General features: G+C 32.9%; 1 protein-coding gene across 1 annotated transcript; it reads right to left on the reverse strand.

Moving 5' to 3' along the window:
- Window positions 1-217: 217 nt before the first annotated feature.
- Window positions 218-15,491, reverse strand: LOC142974715 (transmembrane protein 104 homolog). Its single transcript, XM_076117190.1, has 5 exons — window positions 15,246-15,491; window positions 14,473-14,685; window positions 12,800-13,059; window positions 7,518-7,726; window positions 218-5,778 (listed from the first exon to the last, which is right to left on the reverse strand). The coding sequence occupies exons 1-5, from the start codon at window positions 15,321-15,323 to the stop codon at window positions 5,018-5,020; spliced, it is 1,521 nt and encodes a 506-aa protein (XP_075973305.1). The 5' UTR covers window positions 15,324-15,491; the 3' UTR covers window positions 218-5,017.
- Between the last annotated feature and the right edge of the window lie 176 nt (window positions 15,492-15,667).

Genomic DNA, 15,667 nt, shown 5'->3' on the forward strand with positions numbered 1-15,667 from the left:
GATTAAGATTTAAAAACAGAGAGTATAAAAAACATTTACATATTTATTGGTAAAATCTTTAGTTAATCACGAATTACAGTTACCAAAATCACTAAATGTTAATGAAGTATTTTTATTTAAATTTGTACTGTAATCTTGACTTTTTTGTATACGGTTGGGTTATATTATAACGTACCTACGCCTGGAAAGGGTCTAAAAGAAAATAAAAGAACCAAAATTGAACACACATGATAATTTATTTTATATAAAAATATTTTGTACTGATAAAAAATAATGAGTCAGTCGTTACAATATATACCATCTCACAATAATCTTTCAAACGGTGTTTCTATCACAGTGAAAACAATAACATTGCTTATAAAATGGACTAAAACAACTCGTATACAAAATAAAAAAAACACCAACTTATACGTATTTGGCACCAGTATTAATAAACAGATTAAAAACAATCTTTAAATCAGAAACTATTGAACTAAAGTATAAAATCTGTATACATTCGTATAAAATAAAAAACATAAAAATAGATGCCAAGTGTGTTTAAAAGTAACTTTATCAAAAGTAAGCCTCGTTAAATTAGCTTCTTATAAGTTAAATAGCTTTTTCAAAATATAAGGGAGCATAGCTAATGATTAGAAGGAATAAGTTGTCATGTAATATTAAAGTTACGAGAGCTATTATCTTATATAACATATAAAACTGCGATTATTATATATTAGTTATTATCATTAATCACAATAACGAGTTGACCATATATTATACGATTATTATACTTTCTTAAAATATTTTACTGGTAAAAATATTCATTATTTCATGCTCAAACTGCAATACACAATGCAAAATATATATTTAATATAACTCGAATAAAAGGACAAATAAAAGAACAAGTATAAAACAGGATTCGAAGGGAATTATTAAAAATTAATATCTGGGTTTTTTCGAACCCCGGTATACAATATGTTGCAGGTAGCTCAAAAGCACTTTTAATATTAAACTATAGATAAATTAATAAGCACTGTTATTGACATGGTTGAAGCACTTAAGTGCTTTTTTTTAGTCTTGTTTAGGAGATCATTATTACAATATAAGTAGGAAAGCATGCTAGATTCGCGTACAAGTTAATATAGAAAATACAATATTTTATAAAGCAATAATTATAGTAAGGTACAGTCAGCTTCTTATATAAAGTGACAGATAACATATCCAGTTATAAAGGGACTCCTAAAGTGATCAATAATAATAATACAACCAAAGTCATCTAATTATGTAAGTCATTCATCTTGCACAATGATATCGGAACATGGACATCGTCAAATATATGAGTTCGTTCAAAGTGCCATAATCATAGTAACAAACACGGCGCCAATGGTTTCTAAGCATCCAAAGTATTCAAAAATATGGAACACTACATGAAAATGAACTCTATCGCTGAATATTTAAGGTACCTTTTGAAATTTAAAAACAAAATGAATGAGATAAAGCATTGGTTGTTCCTTTCATTATGAACGTGACGTCATTGGCATGTGTTTTGTTTATTCTATCCTCAATTTTATCATATTTTCATGATTTATAATTCGCGTTAGATATCAAAGAGTAATTAATACTAATTTGCATAAATACTCGAAAGATTTCATAGATAATGTACATCATTGTTTACATATCAATGTCATGTGTCATTCATATAAATGCAAATAAATTAATATAATAAAGTAATTATTACAATTTAATTGGAAAAACATGGCCTCATTTCGAATTAATGATGGAATGAAACACAAAATCATTCACTTGCAACAAGAAGGTGTTTCTGTAACAGACATTGCGAACGAACTTGGAATATCCGTAAGTTGACTTCTCTTTATATTGTATGTTATTTTATTTTTTTGTATTTTGTACTGCATAAATTCTTTCATGTTATAATAATTCAGTTTCTTTCTTACAGAGGAACACAGTTTATCGATGGACGGATAGATGGAATACAGAGGGTATTCTCCGTTACCATGTAACAACTGGTCGTCCACGCCGGACAAACACTGATCAAGATACGCGAATAGTGCAGAAAGCTCGAAGCGATCGTTTTTTAAACACGCGTAATTTGGCATTTGAGTTTCAAGTATCACAGACCACAATAAGGAGACGATTACACGAGAAAGGTTTACATAATAGAATACCCGCCAAGAAACCTGCACTTACGCCGAGGCACAAAGCACAAAGATTAGAGTTCGCACGACGTTATTTAGATTTTAATTTTGGAAATGTCGTTTTTGTAGACGAAAAAGTATTTTGTTCTACTGCTCGTGGTCGTTTATCTTTATGGAGGTTAAACAACACCAGATACGAAGAAAGAAATGTGTTACCTGGTAACAGGAGTGGACGTATCACACTCGGATTCTGGGGTTGGATGTCCCAAAGCGGTCCGGGAGAATTAGTCGAGGTTGGCGGCAGACTTAATGGCCAAAGATATAAAGATATCCTTAATGATGTTTTGTTGCCCACGGCCCGAGTATTTTATCCAAACGAAAGAATCCGTTTCATACAGGACAACAGTTCTGTTCATAATTCCAGGGTAGTATCAAATTATTTAAATGAAACAAGAGATTTGGAACGAATAATTTTTCCTGCACGTAGTCCTGACTTATACCCAATAGAAAACTTGTGGGGTAAAATGATTCAACTATGGGATAATACTACGATAAGAAGTACGGAAAACTTGAGAAGACACGTTGAAAATGTATGGGAGTCGTTAAGGGGAGACAGATTTTGTTTTAACGCAGTGCAATCCATGCGTCAGCGACTTAGCGATGTTATTATTGCTGAAGGTGGATATACACGTTTTTGATATTTTTTTGTTATATATTTTAAGATAATAAACAACCATTTCAATTGAAGTAAAACCTTGTTATTTTACGAGTTATTATTTTGACCTGGAATTATGTGATGATACGTAGAATGCAGGAAGAGTTTAAATCACATACATTTAGAAGAAGGCTGTTTAGGTCTCATCGAATCGAATTATGTGATTGATACGTAGAGTGCAGGAAGAGTTCAAATCACTTAGGTACATTTTTAGAAGGTTGTTTAGGTCTCATCTCTTATTTTAGGATCGTGGGTAATTGGCGAGCATAATTTAGCTTTTAAGTCAAATAGACATTAAAAAAAATACTTATTAAACAAGTAAGATTCCCGGGATACGACCCGGTGACCTTACGTACGGCGGACACTTTAATGCCCAGACACCAATCAGACATGCATAGTGACATAGTTCATTTTCATGTACCTAATGTTTGTTCCATATTTTTGAATACTTTGGATGCTTAGAAACCATTGGCGCCGTGTTTGTTACTATGATTATGGCACTTTGAACGAACTCATATATTTGACGATGTCCATGTTCCGATATCATTGTGCAAGATGAATGACTTACATAATTAGATGACTTTGGTTGTATTATTATTATTGATCACTTTAGGAGTCCCTTTATAACTGGATATGTTATCTGTCACTTTATATAAGAAGCTGACTGTACAAACTAATTTTGTTTTAGCAACGCGTCTGTTTCCCATGGTATTATTTAGCAAATTGGTTTAACACACATTTTCCTAAATACGTTTTGCAATGTGTAGTTTTATGCCAAGAAAAATAAGTTTTATTCCATACACACGTTACGAAACTTCAGGCTGCAATATTTATTAACATTAACCAACCTGGAAAACAAACCCAGGACCTCATGACTACTAAATACTGTAGCCGTATAAACAGATTGACTTAAGCACAGTATACGGTAACAAATGCATTAGACTCAACTTATTGTGCGTCACAATATTTTTATTGCAATACAAATAAATATGTATAATATGTAACATGTATAAAAATCAGGCAAAATCACTCACTGTTTGTTAGTCCTTCATTCTTTGGGAGGTTGGGTAACATTTGATAACTGTTAAAAGCTTTTATACTTAGTTAAAACTTGAAAGAAATATTGTGGACTATAGAAAAAACATAAATAGCGCCATTGGCTGGGATATGCCAAATATAATTTTAAAATTTATGGCACTGTCTGCATTAAAATGATCGGCAGTGTAGATACGAAAATGATATTGGACATAAGAGATACATTAAACAGTAAATAAAAGTAACGGGTACATAAGTAGCACCTTAAAAATAAAATTAATTTGTCACATAAAAATTCTATTCCTAAGTCTAAAACCAATGTATGATTTTAATCGACCAGCGATCAACGACATAACATTTTCGCCCCAAATGAGTATCAAAGTGCAGTTTAGCATTTTCTATAGTCCACAAATACTCTTAAAAGTATATGTTCATATTTGATTAATTACATTGAATTAATTACTATCTATAACATGTTATAGGTATAATATATTATTCTCATTCATAGACATTATCGATTATGGCAAATCGTTATATTTATACAAAAATACAAATTGTAATATGTATAATCGACAATAGTTATTCATAAAATCAATTGACATCTCTCTCTGGATGGAAAGACAAAAACAGCATAGATTTAATTAACAATCACCTACAGATAAATTACTGGTTAATTTACAATGCCCACAGTTTACCCGCAGTTTAACCACCTTCGAATACGCATCTGTTTTCAATTTATCTTGTGGATAGGTTATTTGACACTTATCTATAATAAGCCGTGAAACTTCGCCTACTTATATTATGTATTAAGTATTCAGTACTTTATTCGAAAATGGCGAAACAACTTTTAACACTCACATAAATAACATATTGTCGTTTATACATTACCAATAATATGACGAACACGATCTACACATAATATATCTATATAATATAAGTATTGTCCTTTAGGCTTTATTGACTACGATTACAATAATTTTATTCAATTAGTAACTTACATTTCAAAACGCAATCAATACTTTTTTTGTATTTTTCAAAATGCAGACTTTATTATAACCGTTACTTACTAAATCAAGATGGCTGCCGTGGCCGCCATTTGCTTTTTGTAGACATTCGTTTACAGCCTTTAATGTCATGATTTTTTCTCGAAAAAGTGAACTGAAACTAACACAATACACATAGCGGACCAGAGTAGAACAAAAACAGCCCAAGCTACATGAGAAAATGGACTTTTATACTTATTGATTACGCCTAAACCTAGCAAGTTCGTGCAATGACGCCGGGCAGAGACCACGAGGAACGTTGGTATAAAGTACTGAATACCAGTTCCCGCATACGACCCAGTGAACTCAATTAAAATACTTATATCTTCTAAAAAGTAAGTTAAAAGGACTGGAGGTACCACAGTAATAATTGGGAAGAGTATTTTCCTTAGTACAAAGTTATACGACTCCAATCTCGTCGTATCTAAAAACAAACTTTGCAAATTATTTCTTAAAGTAATAGCTATGATTGGAAAACTGGTTGACAGTGTAAACACGGGGAATAGAGCGAGAAAATATTCTACAATTTCTAGAAAAATATTCTCATTGTTTGACGGTATAAAGTTTAAAGTGTATAAATCGTTTAGTTTTGAGAATGCGAAGGCTCCTGTGAATGCTAGAAGAAGATAGAAGACTGCAATGAGCGCGTAGTTGAGTGAGAGGTGTAATCCTAGATGTGACTTGCCCCTGATGGGTGTGATGAGGCCGGGGAGGGAGTGATGACACATGAAGGAGTAGACGCAAGCGCCAAAGAGTGTCGGCATGCCAGTTACGTCGAATGCTGGAGGGTGACCTTGAGGTCCACGGCCGATTAGCAGGTGGATCGCCATTGATATCATTATGGTGAATGCTGTAAAGAAAGGTAGTGGTTATTTTATGTATGTTAGACTTTAAGATAATTTCCATAGGTTTTTAATGTAAAACAATCAACATAAGATCAAGATATGAATAAACAAATGGACTTAGGTCAGTCTGATTGCATATTAAATACCATAGTCTCTTTTAAACATAGTTATCTTACTTGTAATAGTTTATTACATTTAACAAATAAAATGTATACTCAAAATTACTATAAGTATTGATAAAATATGTATTTGGGTTTTTGTGGTAATCGAACCAACACTCAAACCTCTATTACGTACATAAGGAAATAGACACAATTTTAACCCAAAATTAGAAACTATAAATTATTAATTTTCTACATAAATGTATCATCACGTGTTTATTTAGTTTTCACGTGTCTAGAACTTACAAAACACTACCTATACATCTGTTCAAAGTGTATATAATACCCATAAATAGTTATAAGGAAGTTTGTATAAAATTCTTGTTGTTATATAGGTACCTATCTTTACCACAGACGGTGTCCACCGCTATACATAATAATATGACCGCAGACTTTATATACATACTTATAAACTTATATACGGAAGAAGTATGTACTATACTAGGTACTTAAGTGTAGTGGTTTGTTATGAAAACTAGTCTGGTTTTTGACCGCAATATTAAGGTTATCTATACTAATATACTAATATTATAAAGCTGAAGAGTTTGTTTGTTTGTTTGTTTGTTTGTTTGTTTGAACGCGCTAATCTCAGGAACTGCTGGTCCGATTTGAAAAATTCTTTCAGTGTTAGATAGCCCATTTATCGAGGAAGGCTATAGGCTATATAACATCACGCTACGGTCATAAGGAGCGGAGTAGCAACGAAAAATGTTACAAAATCGGGGAAAATTTTGACCCATCCTCTTAGGTGACGCAAGCGAAGTTGCGCGGGGCAGCTAGTTAAGTATATAATTGGCTATAGTTAAACGGAAAGGATCCAACCCACACTATGGGTAAAATGAGTTATGTATACCAAAACACTCCTTGAAGTTAAAATTTTAATATCACGAAAACAATCCAAGTAAAATTCAAACCCACCATGAAGTTATAGTCCTGAGTTAGTCCCCAAAGTTAGTGATCTGAACTTAAAAGTTAAATATCTCGAAACTACGTCTGTGTGGGTTGGATCGTTTCCGTTTAACTATGGACAATTTTTATTATATTTTTTATTGGTTTATTTTAGAGATAATGTTTGATGTATCACTCAAGATTGTAATAGAAATCGAACCTGGTGCATTCTTTGGTAACTGTTTCTTGACAAGTTATTTTACATTCCTTAACTCATTTAAAAAGGGCTTTTACCTATATCCGAAGGAATATAACACTACTAGCCTTTGGCTGCGACTTCGTCCGCGTAGTTTGTGACTAAGAACAGAATTTTCATACAAACTTTCATCCCCTATTTTATCCCTTGGGGGTAGAATTGATCAAAATTCTTTCTTAGCGGATGCCTACGTCATAACATCTTCCTTCATGCCAAACTTCAGCCCGATTCGTCCATTGGTTTTGGCTATGCTTTGATAGATGGCTATGTCAGTCAGTCACCTTTGAGTTATACTGGTATATCTTTATATTTACTTAAATTTATTTCATGACAGCCTTGTCAAAACATTACGTACACTATATTTAATTAAAGAGGAGCCTGACAAGCCTATCCTACGGTTATAATTTTGATTTAAAATTAAATTAGCTTCGATTCTTACCTAACCACCTCATGCTGGACGTAAACAGCTGCAGATACTTAGTCTTCTGTACATTGAAGAACACGAACGGTCCCATAGCTGCCACGAAGGTGAGGAGAGCGACTCTGTACGTGTCCAGCCGGGTGTACGCTGTGGGGTCCGATGACGTCACGTTGAAGCAAGGCAGCTCGTCCATGGAGGGTGTTGACATGTTGGCTGGGATTTGAGTGCTGGAAGAAAAAGATTTTATTATTATTTTGATGAAAAATATGTTTTTATTGAATTTATTTATTGACTTAAAAATAAATAAATAAATTTAACCCATTACAGTCCCACTGCTGGGCAAGGGTCTCCTCCCGTAATGAGTTATTTATTGACTTACAAATATTCTGCTGTTTTTATTCTTTATTAGAATATTAAAGAAGATGTTTTTTTCTATGTCCTCTTATGCTACAAAGAGTGCTATGGTTATTATTTTAAGGAAGATAAGTGTAGTATTAGTAATCGTTTAGTTAACATAGTGTCATTTTTTATTATTCAATACAAATAGTTTTGAGCTAGCATCTATTCAATCAATTAGATAACAGAACTTAATTCTTAAGAATAAATAGTCCGGTTTTAAGAAACCTGTTTATCAATATCAAGATTATTTTATCTTATCACACGCACTGCTACAAGCATACCAGTAAGTAAATCTTAGGAGGGCAGTGTGAATTTTTTTACAATTTAGTCAATTTTTCTTCTTATCGCAGAGTAAGTGGTCACTGGTCAGCCTAGTGTCAAAGTTGGTCAAGCCGCCCGAAGACTTATGACGTGTTTTAGTCAATAAAACTTGTAGACGTTGTTTTAATCAAGTATTTTAATCACTACAGAGTAGCCAGCTTCAGCGAAGCGTAAACGAAATCAAAACAAAAGCTGCACCGCAATTTGATACCGTTACATTTTCTTTAGACAAGCATCAACAACCGTGTCGAGAGAGACTTTACTAACTAAAGGAAATTGATGCAAATGACAACATTTTGATCGCAGATAGTAGGTCCAGTATTAGCGTATTTTGTTATAGTCAGATTCAGTCCTGTTTTTCAAAACACTTAAAAATGAAAATGGCTCTTTAAATACTGCAACTACCGAAAAAAAGTAATGTTAAAGGTTTATTCTTACAGCTAGCTATCGTAGCTGTGTATTTTTGTGATCCACGGACTATAATAATGACATGCTTGCTATACATATTATTATATACTACAGAAAGAGATATTTTCACATACAATTCAGCCGCAATCTTATATTTCGGCTAAATTGTATTTTGTTCATGAAGAAATAGTGTAGGTATACTGTAGCTAGCGTGAGGGTAGTTTGCAACCACGGCATTGCAATCTAACTGAATCCTCAAGTCAACTTATACATTTACAAGATGGCGTTAATCCTCGAGTAATATTACAAGCAGAGAATTATTTTCTAAAATTATTTGGCAAGCATAAACGTGTAAAAATCAACCGCAGAGTATGTGAAAAGAATGTTATCTAATCTCGATAACCGATGAACCGAATTAGATCGGATTCCCACGAATCAATACTTTAATACCAACGGTTTTACACCAACCATTTCGGTTGGTTCATGAGAGCTATCAATGTAAATTATCGTTCATAAATATTGATAAACAATCAAACTGTTTAGACTCGTATCCGTAGGAAAGGCATAAATACTTTGACAGATATTATAGACGGATTGAATCTTAATGTCTAACTTATAAACATTGAGTTAGCTGTGATTAGTTATACCTACAATGTTTTTGTCTTTTTCACTCATGTACAGTTTCAAAAAGAAAGAAAGTGACAAAAGACTGTCTTACTTATTAGATCTTACAAGACGTTTATTCGAAAGACAGTTAAACAAGAACGGATTCAGATTTATTTGCTGCAGCTTTTTTCTCATGGGATTTTACGGCCACGTGGTCAAAATAAAAGATACCTTCTTTCTTACTCAATAGGTATATTAGGTGTGATATACATAATCTATTTTTTTTTCTAAGCCATGTATCGCTTTTTATAGCCGGTATTCGCGTGCATAGATATAGATATCGTGTACAAAAAATGTAGGAAGCTATCAGACAGCCGCGGTCTGTAATTAGATCATTAATCATTACATGTCTTGGTTTACTGTTGCGGTTTAGCAAACTAACTGCGACGTGGATAGAACAAAACGGTGTAGCGCATTATTATTATGGTCGTAGATAAAAGAGGAATGTAGTAAGAAATAAACTAGCGAACTGTTCCGTCTACGCCAAGTTTTAAAAGTTATTTTACATAAAATAACTTGGTTTTACAATTTTTACACATAGACCTTCCTCTTGAATTCCGTTGTGGAAAGCGACTTTATATCGCACTGTCTATCCCTATGAATTCTAAGATACATAATCAAAATTTTATGTAATTCAGACATTTCAGCAAGTTTAGTTATAAACAAAAAACATCTAGGTAGGTACAAATAAAAATTGCCAAATCTGCAAAAATAACAAAGTAATTCACATATATGTATTACAACCATACACTAAGTACGGTAATTACCATTTGTAAAATACATCTTCAATAAATCATTGCGTAAACAGCAAAAAACATCGTATTTGACATATCGTGCATAATGTAAGTATTGATTTCATTCAACGCTAGAACGTTGGCATGCACCTCGCACAAGGACGCTAATTAAAATACCCACATCTTTTACAATTATTGTCTAATCGCCATTAAATAATTATTATTTTTGCGAAGGTGAATTACGACATCACGTTTTGGTAAAATGTTGGTATGGAAAAAGTTTTGCAAATATCTTGCTGACTTAACTTTTAATGGTAGGTATATTTGGGTCCTAGATATAAAACTACGATAAATTGCGATATTTTCGGTACTAAAACTATATGTACATTTGAATCCATTACTGATTTAAGCCTCTTCTGGGTAAGGTTGACTTTCCTCATGGTAGAATGATAGTAGTTTGGTAGTAGTAATAGTAGTAGATAGGCTTCAGTCGACCACGCATGCCATGTGCGGTACGGAGACTTTTCATTGCTTCAAAACTGTTATACATAGGTATCTACTACGAGTTGCCTCATGTGTTCAATATAAAAACAAGGGATGATTATTTTCAAACCGCAAATTAGTTATTTCAAGAAGTCATTGACTAACCTCCGGTTTCTGAGGTACATTGAGTGGTAGTTTATATATTCAATAGCGTTTAATCTGATATAAAAATAATATTTTTTTTAGATAAACTACCAAATTTACCTCAGAAACCGGGCATAAGTGAACTTATGTGTGTCGTGTAAATTTTGAACCACGTGCGAAGCTACCTTCATTAGTAATTATAGTTTATTAAAAAGTCGTAACCGCATAGATACAGGTTCAATAATAGGCATTTTAGATAGTAAAGCTTATATGACCTTTATAAACCACAAATCGTTGACCTCTAAGTCGACCTTGACCGAGTTATTTCAGAGATGAATTTCTAAGACAAACAGTCGTCCTAATACTCGTATAAATATTGTTGAAGTGTTTCATCAAATATTAATATACAAATATTTGTTCTGCTATTTAGGTTGAGTAAGTTCTTTGTAAGAAATTCATGGAAATAAGTACGTCATTTGTTTCATGAGTTGTTATGTAAAAGGTCATTGCACTTTGTATCTAGGCCATATAAAGATGCCAGACAGCTTGACTAGTGTACTATAATGTTCTAATAAAAAGTTATTTTCAGCCATATTGAATTGAGAGTGCAAATATGGAAAACACGTGCTAAACTAATCATATGAAACCTACTTTTCTATTAAAAATCTTTTCCTATATTACTTCCCCGTTAACTAACATACCTATCACACAAATAAATTTCAACAGACTGAATTTTAGATTCATCCTACTTCCAAAATAAGTAGTAGTCATTCCAGAATATATCGTTTCGTTTCATCTAATAACTGCAATAAAGCTCCACAATTAGAACGCTAATAAAAGACATTACGAAACAGTAAACAGAGTAAAGGATGTAAATATAGCAAGTTTTCCTTGCAGAATCCTTCAGGAATAACCTGTAATGTTGGCGTCGATTCAACTCACGAATAAACAGGCAAAACGACAAATAAAACGTGTCGTCACACACACTTATAGAAAACAATAACACCTGAACAAATAATTATGAGCGAACTGTCGTAATTTGCATAACTTTACTTGTATTCTTTTGTAGAAAATAAAAACTTTAGTTCTACTATTGTAGATAGTAAAAAGGTGATAGTTTGTGGTAAATTAAGACCATTACACTACTATTCATGCAAGGCTGTATTGTTTGTATAGGCTTTAGTTCATGAGTAAAAATAGAAGCAGAGATGAGTACATTCTTCTGAACTTTTAAATTATTAGTTTTTGCTGCTAATAAGGTGTCAAACTACTGGTAAGTATGGGCCCTAACAAAAATTTGTCATAAATTTCCAGAAAACTGTTATAGAAAATATTTTAGGAAGTCGACTTTTGGTTTGATATTTAAAGAATATTTTATACATGCAACACTAGTCTACGACTATCATAGATTACTATTCCCATCGAGATGTCTCTATGCGGGGAAATCCCGTCTATCAACATTAGGAGTACCACTCGATACCTCTAATTAATTAAACAACACTCGTGTTTGTAACATATTAGATTAATACAAAACACATATGTGTGTGTATCGTGGCGTACTTATAATTATAACAAATGTGAATTCCCAATGTTTCTACTATTGTTCGTCTTATTTTTGTGATATTCCCAGAACCAGAAACAACTAATTAGTCAATGGGAATACTTTTACGAATTAGATAATATTTTCGTTTGGCAAATTTATTTTGGAAATACACAGAATTATTAATTATAATTAAGATAAATTGTGCAAGTAATCAGACTATAGTAACATGCTTTTGGAAGACCAGAACTAGGAACATTACAAACTGTAACGTTTTGCGGTTTTATACCACTGCTTACCTACTGAGGCTACTGTCTAATTGATTGCTCCATAAACAAGAAAGAGATGATAGCGGTAATAATTTCAACCGCTTTGTTCCCAATGTGGTTTACGTTGGACTGCGCTTTAGTAAATAGGCACGCCGCAAAGACGAAGTATTATTACATGGAACTAACATCTATTAAACGTGTTTTAACACTTCTTGGTGTAAAATCGAAGCAAATCGATGATTAATCGAATCGAACTTTGTATCTTTGCATACCAAATTTCTACTACTTTAACAGGAACATAACTAAAAAGTCGAAAAATCTTAATATAATACTCACCAAACAACATCCATAATAGACTTCGCAACAGCCGCCGAATAGATAGACAGATCTCCATACAAATAAATACAGAGGGAACAATAGAACATTGTCCTGCCCATCTTGTTGAAGAACAAGTTGGCCATCTCCCCGAGCTCGACGCGTCGGTCCAGGCTGTAGTACCGCGAAGGTATCGTGTCTCCACAAACCAGGGGTTCTTCCAGATCACCATGATTGTTCTGTGAGGTGGATTGTTCTTCGTCTGATTCGTGTTCTTGAATCTGAAAGGTCATTTAGACTTTTATGATAGTGATTTAAGATAACTCGAGTATGTTTTCAAACAAGGAATATAGGCATAAACAGCGGCACATTTCCTAATCTTGTGAGAGTTTTTGGTAAGGTCCTTAGGACAACAGCTGTTGGCCTACAGATTTCTAAGATGTATTGATAATTACTGAAAAGTTGTCTCCAGTAATTCCACCTAATTTCATTTAAGGCAACACATTTTTCAAACCTATTTAAATGCGTATAGTTGTTATTTATTATCCCTTACTCTTTTTCTTTTATTGTTGGAATGCACTACGAATATTTCCAGCATATTAAAATTCTTTACGCACGTTCTATTATTACGTTCTTTGCATTGAATTTTATATCTTTGATTAACTTCAGTAAGTTATTAAAATGCTTATAAGAGCTCATTCACACGAGGATAACGTTCAATGTCGGCTCGCTTGCGCTATCAAGCGTTACCAAGAGGCGACGTTTGTGCTGCGTTTATGTACGTAGAAAGTTGCAGACTGATATAGTGACATCAGAAATTTAAAACAAAGCAATATTTCTTGTCTAAAATAAAGTATTATTTATGTTATAATAACTACACTTAGACAGACAAACAATTAACGATGATGATGGCCATGGCACTTTCGAGAGGTGTCTTTAAGATAGCCGCGTAATTTCAATTTGGCTATAACCGCGTGTCAAACGCCCCGTTTATCTGTAGGTAAGGTTAGTCTAATCACTTCATTAGTAAGTAATGAATGTAAAAATGTACGCATGATTGGTTATAATGTAATTGAATACTGTTTAGTGTCACACTTGTTAAGATAAGCTATGACTGTTTACAATGGTTTCCCCACAAATCAATTGGCAACATAACTGTTGAAAATAATAATATATTTTTTTGATAACATTCTAAGATATTTATACAACTTATCATAATATTATTTGTTAAAACTAAAGTATACAGAAGATACAACTTTTTAAAATTTATAAGTGGAACTCTTTGCTACTCAGGAGAGTACCTTAATGATAACAAACAGTAATAAACTATGTTATTATTTGCCTCTATAAAAATTAAGACATTGATTTGAGTATTCTGCCTTTTATGGTTCAATGCCCACAAGTACATGGTAGATAATATTAAGCATATTATCTACTAAATACATAGTTTGTATTGTTTCCTCTATGAGAAGTGTTCTCAAAGGTATGATAGTAAATTATTAACATCTACTAACAAATCTCCATCTTCTGTCAAATAGAGTATTGTATATTGGCTACCTTTTAGTCTACAGACATACAACAAGAGAATCAAGTCCTTTCTTGCTGTGTGAGAATGAGTTAACTGCTGTCTGGATCTAGGACATCAAATTATATCTATGAATTCAGGAGCTTCAATCAGCTATATTAATACTTACACTCTCTCTCTTAATAGACTGCAACCTCTTCCATTTGAACACAGCATTAGCACATGCCATAGTCTCTATAACATATGTAGCGTTCAGAAAGCTCATGAAAGCCAGGAACAGAAGAGATATAGTGCTGAGACCCCATCCTGCTCTTGCAAATGCTGCCGGCAATGTCAGAGCTCCAGTGCCAACGATAAGATTGAATATGTATATTAAACCCACCTAGTAACAGAAATAGTATTGTAAGATTGATCTTTGAAGATGCTGAAATATAGTAAATTCTAAAACAAAACTAGTAAACTCTTTTAGATGTTAAAGTTGTAGTTTTGGAATATGCATTGTGTGTGTAACTCATGCTATATTATTATTAAGAAAAGTTGTTTATTAAAGAGGTACTTTATATAGATTTACAGCATAAAACTGTATTAAAATTGTTATAAACAGATAAGGTATGTTTTAAAAGGATTATTCGGATTTGATTAGGTAAGCCTACAAAAATAAAAGTTGTTCAGTTTATATAAGTGAATTTACATCTAGGACATGCTGCAGTGTGATGATTCATTAATAGTGATCAGCGGGAAGGACAGCATATAACGGTTTATAACGCGAGGGAGGGAGAAAATAACAGTTCATATCGAAAACATTGTGAACAAAAGACTTTAATATATTTGACGAACTACTATTATATTGCAATCGTATAATGTCACAAAAATGTAACATATGTTTCAAGGTATAAATAAATATTTGCACTCATTTGTTTATTTGTTTTGTAACATACGTACCCATACTGAATATTGGTCCCCAGCCTCTGTGAGAGGCATCTTTAGCAACCTTCTTACACCCCAGAAACGACGAGGCATAACACTCTGTTATCGCACAACATTGCTGCCGGATATCTGACACAGCAATGAACCGATTTTTCCAATCTATTTAACTATCTATCCGTGATAAAGGAAAATGTTATTGAATGAATTGAACACACAATAAAGTTGACAACATTTACTTGACAATAACTTTTGACAGTCCCACAATTTGACATGTACTGTCAATGTTAGGTGACGTAATATTACAGGCCAATAGCATCACGTTGTTTTATTTTTAAAATCTATAAATTGCCATTATACAAAAGTTTTGTTTTTGAAGTGGCAGCTTAGATTTAAAAACAGCGCGCTTTTTTACCTTTGTAGTTCTCCACCCAGATGCA

Source organism: Anticarsia gemmatalis, chromosome 8 (assembly GCF_050436995.1).
Source record: "Anticarsia gemmatalis isolate Benzon Research Colony breed Stoneville strain chromosome 8, ilAntGemm2 primary, whole genome shotgun sequence".
Lineage (NCBI taxonomy): Eukaryota > Metazoa > Arthropoda > Insecta > Lepidoptera > Erebidae > Anticarsia > Anticarsia gemmatalis.